The following is a 10,857-nucleotide window of genomic DNA, read 5'->3' as shown; positions in this document are numbered from 1 at the left end:
CATGTAAGAAGTGGAAACAAACACATTAAAAACATGTAAGAAGTGGAAACAAACACATTAAAAACATGTAAGAAGTGGAAACAAACACATTAAAAACATGTAAGAAGTGGAAACAAACACATTAAAAACGTAAGAATCTGAAACAAACACATTAAAAACGTAAGAATCTGAAACAAACACATTAAAAACGTAAGAATCTGAAACAAACACATTAAAAACGTAAGAATCCGAAACAAACACATTAAAAACATGTAAGAAGTGGAAACAAACACATTAAAAACATGTAAGAATCTGAAACAAACACATTAAAAACATGTAAGAATCTGAAACAAACACATTAAAAACATGTAAGAAGCAGAAAAAAATGTAAACAAAACGTACAAATCTGAAACAAACGTGTAAAAATCATGTAAGAAACAGAAACAAAGACGAAACATGTGACTAATGTGAAAGAAAAGTACAGTTCGGTGTTTTGTTTACATTTCTTTATACACCTGCAGAAAGTACTGTAGTAAAGTCAAACTGTGACATCTGATGAAACACACCTTGTTTATGTTTGATGTCACACTTCGAGTACCTTTAACTCAGATTAAAACCAAAATTACAGAAAACGACACAACTATTTAYGTAAACTTTATATATATGTGATATTGAAATGAGGTATTAGTTGTAAAACAAACATTTTTCCACCATAAAAACTGAACAAAACTCAACAAAAAGGACAATTTGTCAAATAAATAGCATAAAAACCAGATTAAACCAGTCTAAATAATTTATAAAACAGAAAAAGTCAAATAATTCCTGTAAACAKCTCAACAGATCTGACTCTGGGTCAGATCTAGAAATCAGGACAGAGGATGATTGATTTATAAAATACATATTTTTGAGGTCAAACTGATATTTTAGCRGCTGCAGCTTTAGTTTCTATCAGTGACTGATGACATGTTTACAGGCTGCTGATGGTTTGAAGTGTCAGATATGWCAGGTATGAATAATCAGTTCAAACTCTCCTGTAAACCTATAAATATGARGATATTTATTATTACTGAGGAAAGACTAAAAGTACAGTAATAAAACATGTCTGAGCTSATTTATTGTTTTGTTTTTATTGTTTATTTAATATATTTTCTGTTCTGTTTATTTTTGGTCAAAGCTTCCAAATATTTATTTTATTATTTTGTAAATAAAATAATCTCATTTCAGTTCAGCCTTAAACGTGTCATCATCTAAATTTAAACACTTCATGTTTTGGAGGAAATTTTGTATTTCGGATCAGAACCAGAACCGGAGCCAGCGGGTTAATCCGGGTTGGTGGTTCCGGTTTGGGGGCAACAAAGCAAGAGTCCGAACCGGAGATGCTTGGCGGACCCGACCGGACCGAACCTGCCGTGAAGGCTCGGTTCAGCCTGCATGGCCCTGACAACACACACACACACACACACACACACACACACACACACACACACACACACACACACACACACACACACACACACACACACACACACACACACACACACACACACACACACACATCCAGCGGCTCGACCCGCCGCGGATGGCCGCCAGCCGCGCTCTATCCCCGGCTCACCTTGGTGCACGGCCACGGTGCAGCCGTGTCCATCACAGTACACCAGCGGGTTCTCAGCCCAGCCTCGCTCGTCCGAACACACGCAGCAGCCTCCGACCATTTCCCGCATGCTGCTCCCATACGAAGAAATGACTGTATTCTCCCCCCTCCGGTCCGGACAACGGCTCAGACCCGGGCCGGGACCGTCAGGTGGTCCACCCGCATCTCACCGCCGAACCGGGCATAGTCGCAGGGGGAGGCGGGGACGCGCGCGGTTCGGTCGCATCCGTGAAGAAACAAAAAAATCTCGGTGCGCGTAGAAAAAAAAAAAAAACAACTCTGCCTCTACGCTTCCTCCGTGATGTCCTCTCTACGCGGCACTGCGCATGCTCACAGCTGATTCCTCCGGGTCCGCAATCAAAAGTCAAGACGAAAAAAGTGCCCAAGTCGGTTAAATAACCGGGTTTTACTGTTTCTTTTACACCTCCCTCAATAAATTAAAAACATTTAATCGACTTATTAACCTAACATCCACTCACCTGTGATAAATTCACATCAGTTTAGTCGCTAATGCGGATCGAGCGGTCAAAAAACCGCTGGCTGTGTTTATTTTAACCCACCGTGGGGAAACAGCGCCCCGTGCCGGACGTTCCGGCCGGCGCAGGTTGCACTGTGTTTCACCATCCTGACCTGAAAACACAAGCACACCTGACTATTTATCCTCCATCTTACAGTTTAAATAAAGAAATCTGTCATTTATATAGTTTAAGACCTCAATCTATCAGCTTTTTTATTTTACAATAAAAATAACGTTTTTTATTGTCTAAGTGGTTCAAACACAATAAACGATTTAAAAAGCCAAGCATTCCTTGAAACTCTCAGAATATTAAACTAAAATCACCTTATATTGAGAAATGGTGGTTAAATTTGTTTACTTTCTACAAGTTTACCGTTTTCCCCAGTTTTGGATTAGATATTGTGCTAACAAACAAGAAAGCATTTGTTACAGTTTGCCGTGCTCAGAGTATGTGTTAGGAGTGATGCTCAGCTACTACAATACCAAATTTTAGATCAATCRTAYGAGGTCAGTTGGCTGTGGTGGCCATCTTAACTCGGGCTGACTCCCAAAATTAGTTAGTCATTACTTTCTACAAGTTTACTATTTTCCCCAGTCAGAGTTGTAAAGTAACTAAGTACAAATACTTTGTTACTGTATTTAAGTAGAATTTTTGGTTATCTGTACTTTACTTGAGTAATTATTTTTCAGCGTACTTTTTACTTTTACTCATTACATTTTTACACAATWATCTGTACTTTCTACTCACTACATTTTTAAAAAGGTAAGAAGTAGAAAGTTGTTACTCCTATTTTATTCTGAGTTGTTGTTTAAAAATCCTCTCCTGATAAACTGTGTCTCCTATAGAGTGAATTTAATTGTGTTTGGATGAGAAGTATAAATATATACCATTCTGACACACTATTAKCTTGTACACAACCCATCACAGCTGCACGCTGTTAGAAAATATAGTTTTTGGAGAAGTCACCTCCCAATAAATGTCATTTTGGAAAATCTAACTGCTCACTTTTACTCAGTACTTTTACTCAAGTATCACTTTGAGTTACTTTATACAACACTGTCCCCAGTGTTTGATTTGATATTTTACTAACAAACAAAGCCATGGTCATAGTTTGTTGTGTTCAAAGTATRCGTTAAGGATGACTCTCAGCTACCAACAAATTTTAGCCCAATTTTTGAAAAGTTTAGATGAAATGGAGACATTTTTCCATTTGGCTCAACTTCAAAAGATTAGTCAGTTTTAAAGTTTAATTTATATCCAGGYTTATGAGATATTTTGCTAACAGACACTGTGCTGAGTCCTAACTCAGTCTTGTTTCTGAGAGACAGCTGGATGAGGATCTTCTGCAGTAACGATGCAGCTGCTCCGGTCGGCGGCGGTGAAGGAGGAGTGGAGCTGAAAGTCAGATCTCTGGGTTTTCTTGTCTGACCCTCCCCTGTGGTTCTGGGGTTTGGATCAGGACCAGAGGAACCAGAGAGCAGTCTGGTTTTGGATGCTTCCTGTGAGTCCCTTCAGTCAGCAGATGTCACTAAAAACTTGACAMATTTATTTTTATTTTGACAAACTTTTGACTCTCGGGGTTGAAACATCTAAAAAAAGGTTGAGGAGAAGCGGACCTTTCTGTGTCCCTGCACGTTTATTTTTACCCTCCCACGCTCTGATGATGTGTTTTACTCTGAACAGTCGTACTGAGAATAAACACCTCGGAGTCTCGTAATTGTGGGAAAAAAGAGAAGCTCGGTGTTGAAACARATGACTTGGCTTTTTGAGTTTGACATGTTGGATGGAAGCTGTGATAASAGCTCGTGTCACTTCTCTTCAGGCCCAGAGACAGAAAAGGGAACTGGCTCTGATGGAGAGGACAGATAGCGAGGTGGCAGCTGGATGAGGCTAACACCCTCTCTTCTGGTCTGAAGGCARCAAGGCGTGAACAGGTTCCTGCAGCGCCGTGTGGGCGACGCTCATCCACACCAGCAGCTGAAACTCCACCGTCACACTCTGAGGAGGCGCAGTGAGCTGCTAACATTTAAAAATTCCCACAAAGCCTCAGTTTTTAAATAAAACATTAAAATTTTCACGTGGAGTTTTACTGGCATGAATAATCTGACTGTGGGTGAAAAGGGAAGAGTGAAACTGCTGATTAAAATCGTTTTCCTGCTGCTTCTCATCCTTTTCTAGTAGAACTACCACAGTTAACTGTTCTTCACTTTGACTCAGGTCCACAGCATAAATCACACAAACTCTGCTTTCCTCCCAGCAGCTCAAACAAAAGCTTTCTTTGAAGGAAAGCTCATCACCTGCTGCTCCTCGAACCAGAGATCTGACCTGATAAGAACCAGGTTACAGCCGATCAAACCTTCAGAATAAAAGAATTATTAAATCTCCTACGGAATCTCACATCTGTTAGCTCTGAGTGTGTTGAGGAGGACTCTCAGCTACTACCACACCACGTTTCAGCTAAAAACTTTTACAACTGCCTGAGTTTTAGTCTTTTTATGTAGCCTAAATTCAGAGGTGATGACCTATTGTTACTTTTAGTTTCACTAAAATCCGTTCATTCATTCATGAGATATTTTGCTAACACCAACGTTGTGCAATCAGTCAGTTTAAAAAGAATAGTTGAGGATGACTCTCAGCTACTACCACACTGAATTTTAGCTCTTTATCTGTAAAACTCACTGAGTTGAAGCTATTTTTCTGTAGCATAAATTACTCTGAGTTTCATTAAAATCCATCCACTGGTTCCTGAGATATTTTGCTAACAGACAAACACAGATGTTGTGCAATCAGTCCCAGTTTAGAATATAAGTTGTTTAAGACTCTCAGCTACTTCCACACTGAATTTTAGCTCTTTATCTGTAAAACTCACTGAGTTGAAGCCATTTGTTGTTTTTGCTAACACTGCTTAGCTGCGGCGGCCATTTTGAAGTTAACTCCAAAAAAATAAAAAGTTATTTTCAATGACTGGTTTCTGAAAGTTTCATTCAAACTGCCYGAGTGATTCATGAGGTATTTTGCTAACAAAACAGAGACAGCGGCGTCAGTCCGCCCTCAAAGGAAACCTTGAAACCTGGCTCCTGTGAGGAAACGATGAGTCCTGACAGTGTGGAGATCCTTCTCAGAGCCAGTGTCTGGTTTGTGTAAGGTTTGAGTGAGATGTTTGTGGCAGCTCTAAACCAGAGTTTGATTCTGGAGCCAGACTCGGTGCAGAGACAAGTGCTGTCCTTTGAAGCGTGAACTGCACCGCTCTGAAAACCACAGCCTAAAAAAAACAGACATGTGACCTTCAAGATAATACTTTTTTATCTTCTGCAGTTTTGACTCATGTCAAGGAGGAAGGTTTTTTTATTTTTACACATTTACACAAATAAAAAATGAAAACAGACAATAAATGCATTTGTTGTTTTCTTTGGGAGAATAACTCTTTATGATACAAACAGGTGCTGCAGTTCACTACAAATATTTGTCTGTTCAGAAGCAGAAAATCTGCTCTTTAAGACTTCACAGCCATCTTTTCACATGAGCAGAGCGTGACTAAGAACAGCCGTCTGGTAGCCCCCGCTCCCCGTATGACTGGTGCCCCCCCGTATGACTGGTGCCCCCCCGTATGACTGGTACCCCCCTGTATGACTGGTACCCCCCTGTATGACTGGTACCCCCCTGTATGACTGGTACCCCCCGTATGACTGGTACCCCCCGTATGACTGGTACCCCCTGCTCCCCGTTTGACTGGTACCCCCCGTACCCCCCCGTATGACTGGTACCTGCTCTTTATGACTTCACAGCCATCTTTTCACATGAGCAGAGCGTGACTAAGAACAGCCCTGTATGACTGGTACCCCCCGTATGACTGGTGCCCCCCCGTATGACTGGTACCCCCCTGTATGACTGGTGCCCCCTGTATGACTCGGCCTGCCCGTCCTTGTAACGCTGCGTGTGGCGCTCTACTTCAGCTCCACGCGGTGCTCGCCGCGGGCTATGTGGGAGGAGAACTCGTAGCGGTCGCGGCTGCGGTGCCCACACACGTTGCACTCCAGCGGGTCTCTGAAGCCGTGGCAGCCCATGTGGATGGTGAACATGACGTAGTCCAGGAAGATGACCCGGCAGTGGCTGCAGGGGTACACGGCGCCGGGCAGCGCCCCCGCCTCCCCGTCCGCCCGCATCACCCGCAGGGCCTCCAGGGGCGACAGTGGGATGGGCTGGGCGTGCGGGTGGGGGACACCGTTCTGGTGGTTCAGGCCCCCCAGCAGGTGGCCCAGGCTGTAGACCACAGGCTGGGACATCGGGGGGCCGTCGGGGTGGAAGGAGTCCAGGCCCAGGGGGGGCTGGGCGGCGTGCAGGCCCAGGATGGGGATCTTCTGGCCGTTGGCGAGGTCCGCGGGGCTGATGTTGGCGCGGTTCAACGGGACGGGGTACGGCCTGTGAGAGGAGGGCGGGTCGCCGTCTGGACCCATGAGGACCGACTGCTGATGGGGTCCATCAGGACCGGGCGAGCCCGGGGGGTGGTCCTTCACTTCAGGCCGGTGCAACAGCTCCCTGTTGAAGCTCAGGTCCAGACAGACCCCRTTGTCCCCTGCACCGGTGACACAAGACAGAACTGAGCTGCGGGTTTGGATCGGACCAGGACCAGAACCAGAACAGCAGTTAAAGCAGTGAGAAAAGATCTGCGAGGAGAAAAAAGCTGCAGACAAACGTTGTAAAAACCAAACCTGACAGAGTTGTTTGTTACGAAACTAAAACTGAACGTTAAACATGTGAGTCAAAAACCATCCAGATCCTGCTGAACCCGCTCCAGAACCAGAACTCTCACAGGCTTTGTGTTGTGGAGGGATTCTGACAGACTTTGCTTCAGTTTGAGCCCAAACCATCAGCCTCCACCGCCGTGCTGAAGCTGGAGGTGCATTCTGGGTAAACACCTGTCAGAACTCCTGGTTCCTTCAGATGAAACTGAGACCTGCTGCTGTGCTTCTACAGAGAAGAGGACATGACCTTTGACCTCTGACCTGCTAACCCAGGCCTGCAGGCATGGAGCTCACTGCACGGTCTGACCTTTGGGGTGGGACGTCCTCTCGATGGTGACTATCTCGTTAAATAAAACAGTTTATATTTGTGTCCAGGTGTTTGTTTACCTGCACAAACAACAGCAGTGACAACAGAGGAGCTGTTTTGTGTTTGTGCTCAGATTTGTGGACCTGAGGAGGCCGGTTAGCTTCCACTAAATTAGCTTCCACTAAATTAGGTCCACTAATAAACTTCACAAATATTTTATGCTGTTTTTTCTAGAATTAAATAAAACTATCCCCTCTTATGATCAGTGCTGGATGAGTCAGGCACCGTTAGCATGTAGCATCCTTAGCAGCTAAACTTCAAAACAAGAGCACCAAAATAAAATAAACATTTAACAATAAAACAACTAATACAAGAAAGTATTTGTTGTTCGGCGAACTTCAAACAGYATTTATAAAAATACTAACTCTATTAAAGAAAGGCTTTTATTCTGAAAGGTGCCAGCTAAATCTCTGGTTTGGATTGGTCGATAGAAAACTAAAAACAGGTTTGTGTCCCACCAGCAACTGCAGGAGAGGAAGACTAACAGCTGTCTTAGCAGTTAGCTTCAGCATCTTTTATCTGTTTAGTGTTAGCGGAGCTAAAATTCTTGTTCAGCAGATTTTTTTTGTTTTACGTTAATAAATTCAGTTCACGATCAGTTTTTTATGTTTTGATGACTCTGTCACCTTTAAATGTTTTCCTTTTCCTTCCTGTGGTGACGAYCTTTGACCCTTTCCAGACTGATGGGTCTGTGAGGTCATTGCTGATGGATTTCCTCCTTGGTGCTATGCTAACACACCTGTAGCTGCAGGTAGAGGTGGTCTTCAGCGAGGACCTGAACCAGTTTTTCACTCACAGCTTTCACTTCTTGTCTTGGTTTAATTTAAAAACGGTAAAGACTCTGTGAAGGTTACATTTAAATCGTTTTAAACAGCTTTTGTGTTTTTTTTTTGACTGTAAGAGATTCACATCAGGGGGTCCCTCTGGGAGAAAAAAAAAGTGTGTGCCACCGCACCTCCCCCGCTTTTGGAGAACCTGACAGAAGAACAAACCCAGGTGCAGATGAGACAAAAGAAGCTTCAGAGCGAGGAAGGAGGAGAGGACAGAGGGCTGAGAGGAAGCAGACGAGGCAGATGAAGGCCTTTCAGTGCAGCTGCTCCACACGAGTATCGACAGAGAAACACCTGCTCACGTTTCTCGCCTCCCGCCTTTCTATCTCTCTCTCTGCGGTCGCAGAGCCTCTTACTTCTCTTTTCCCCTGTGGTTGTCATATTGAAAGATCTCACTTCATTTGTCAAGCTGATAGACGTGGGAGGGTTTTTTTGTTTTTTGGTGTGATTGCGAAACTACAACCCAGAGTTGAGTTTAACCAGAGAGGTGAGAGCAGGCTCTTGAAAATTCTGCTCAAAGTTTGGGAAATGGCGGTGCCACCTCAGCYATTTACTGAAACTGAACTGTTGCTTTAATATAAAAAAGAGCAATAACACCGGCAGGTTTCAGGTGCACGGTTCCACATGATTTCGTAGAATTAAGCATGCTCACATACCCACCTATAGCGACACTGACGCAGAGTATTTATGGCGGCGGCGGCGGCCACGCTGAGGTGCGTGCAGGCAGGAGGCAGGCAGGCGAGAGGCTCTGCTCAGTTCAGCTCTGCCAACAGATAGAAGCCAGCGAAAAATAAAAACACACAAGGAGCTCAGACASAAACAGCTTGAGGTGACCACAGTGTGAATTGTTGTTTTTGTTTCAAAGCTCAGATAAAAGCAAATCCAACAGACAAACATTAACGGAAGAAGCTGGAGAAAAACAGGCGAGGTGTGTTTTTTATAATAAAATCTGAATCTGGTGCAGGAACGGCGTCTTACCCGTGAACTTCTGCGGCATGGAACTTTTCCTCTTGGCGACGTTGCTGGCGAGCCGGTCGAGAAGCAGCGCTCGCTCCGAGCCCATCTGAGACCTGGACGTGTGGCTGTCCTCTGCCCGACCCGAACCACAACAACAACAACAACAACAACAACAACAAGGGGAGAGCGATGAGTCTGAGGTCATGAAATAAAAAAAAACACACCAGCTGCTTGAAGTGGAGCCTGACGAGGAGGAACCAGATAATAATTTCACATCAGTCTCTACTCTGACATCACTTCCTGGTTGATTTTTCTTCTATTTTACCTCATTTGTGCAGGATGAGGATGTACTTCCTCACCGCTGCAGCACCATCAAGAGAAAACTTACGACATTCAGTGACCACAAACACTGCGCTTTCTGTTGCAATGTCCTGTCGGTGCGTAAAGACAGGCACCGAGGAGGAGGAGGAGGAAGAGCGGGACTGCAGACGCTGACGTTTGTGATGCTGGGCTCAAACGTTGGCCCTGTTTGGCTTCCCCTCTGCTGATACAGACACCACAGCAGCCATAACCCAGTTAACCAAAGGGCAACGCCAGAAACTCATTAACCTAACGAGGCCAGAGGAACAGGATCTGCAGCGCTCACACACCTGAAAACTTTATTTACTCTGCTCTGTCTGGCTTTCAGACCACAGGTGTGAAAAACCTGGACAGGCTGTAAAATACAGACTTTAATCATCTCAAAAACTCTGCTTTTATTCACAGCTCAACTGTAAAATGTTTAAACTAAGAAACATATTTAGTTTAATCCTGTTTAAAGCTAAAAAAACAAGAAACTCTTAAAATCAAACTCATTTTACATTTATGACAAAAACTTTAAAGTTGTTCCAGCTGTGAGACAACCAGACCAGGTCTGAAGGACCTGATGGGACCAAGTCTGAAGGACCTGATGGGACCAGGTCAGCTGGTTTTAGAGGGATTTTTGTCTCATTCTGGTCCGATGGAGGATTCTAGATGTTCAGTCCTGGATTGGGCCAGACTTTAAAACTTGTAAATACTTTGTATTGATGGGGTTTTTCCAGATGTGTTGGCTGCAATAATGCATCCCCATACCATCAGAGAGGCAGGCTTCAGTATGGAGGACTTCAGATTTGGATCTGTCAGACCACAGAACAGTTCTTCACCTCATTCTGTTTTAAACGATCTTTGGTCCAAAGAACTGACAGTGTGTATTTACAGTGCGTATAGACTGCGTAACAATAATAACAACAACAACAACAATAATAGTAATAATAATAGTAATAATAATAATAATAATAAGTGTGTGTTGGTCAGGGGCTCACCTCTGTTGGCAGGACCTTTGCTCTGAATGTAGACGTGGCACCTCTCTCTGTGCTCCTCCAGCGAGCTGCGCTGTTTGTAGCTGCGACTGCAGTGGTTGCACTTGAACGGCTTCTCGACTGCAGAAACAGCAGTTTCAGTTAAGTTTCAGGTAATCACAAGCTACGTGAAAACAATCGGCTCAGACGCCGCAGGTTTCCTTAAAAGAGGGCGGTTTAGTTCAAAACGCATGATTTTGAACTTTAAAGGTCCTTTCTGCAGAGAAAACATGCCATCTGAAAGTGAGTGAGTAAGTTGTGTGTGTGTGTGTGTGTGTGTGTGTGTGTGTGTGTGTGTGTGTTACTGGAAAAGGCTCGACTGATTTCATGTCAACAATCAAAAAGAAGCGAGAAATCAGCTTGAAGGAGTAACTGAAGTGATGCTGTACGCAGGTGTGTGTGTGTGTGTGTGTGTGTGTGTGTGTGTGTGTGTG

General features: G+C 44.0%; 2 protein-coding genes across 4 annotated transcripts in view; both read right to left on the bottom strand.

Moving 5' to 3' along the window:
- Nucleotides 1–2,080, bottom strand: part of LOC106526919 (MLLT6, PHD finger containing) — a gene marked incomplete in the record, with an annotated part of 27,789 nt that extends 25,709 nt beyond the window's left edge. The window contains 1 exon segment of the mRNA XM_014021645.1: nt 1,592–2,080. Within this exon segment, the coding sequence (XP_013877099.1) occupies nt 1,592–1,700 (109 nt within the window).
- Nucleotides 2,081–6,000: 3,920 nt separating this feature from the next.
- Nucleotides 6,001–10,857, bottom strand: part of LOC106526916 (zinc finger protein Helios) — a gene marked incomplete in the record, with an annotated part of 43,752 nt that continues 38,895 nt past the window's right edge. For all 3 annotated transcript variants that reach the window (XM_014021638.1, XM_014021639.1, XM_014021637.1), the window contains 3 exon segments: nt 6,001–6,721; nt 9,066–9,176; nt 10,388–10,504. In XM_014021638.1, the coding sequence (XP_013877092.1) occupies nt 6,093–6,721; nt 9,066–9,176; nt 10,388–10,504 (857 nt within the window).

The sequence above is a fragment of the Austrofundulus limnaeus genome, unplaced genomic scaffold, assembly GCF_001266775.1.
Source record: "Austrofundulus limnaeus strain Quisiro unplaced genomic scaffold, Austrofundulus_limnaeus-1.0 Scaffold300, whole genome shotgun sequence".
NCBI classification, from domain to species: Eukaryota; Metazoa; Chordata; class Actinopteri; order Cyprinodontiformes; family Rivulidae; genus Austrofundulus; species Austrofundulus limnaeus.
The sequence above is the reverse complement of the archived record's forward strand: the minus strand, read 5'-3'. Positions and strand labels throughout refer to the sequence as shown.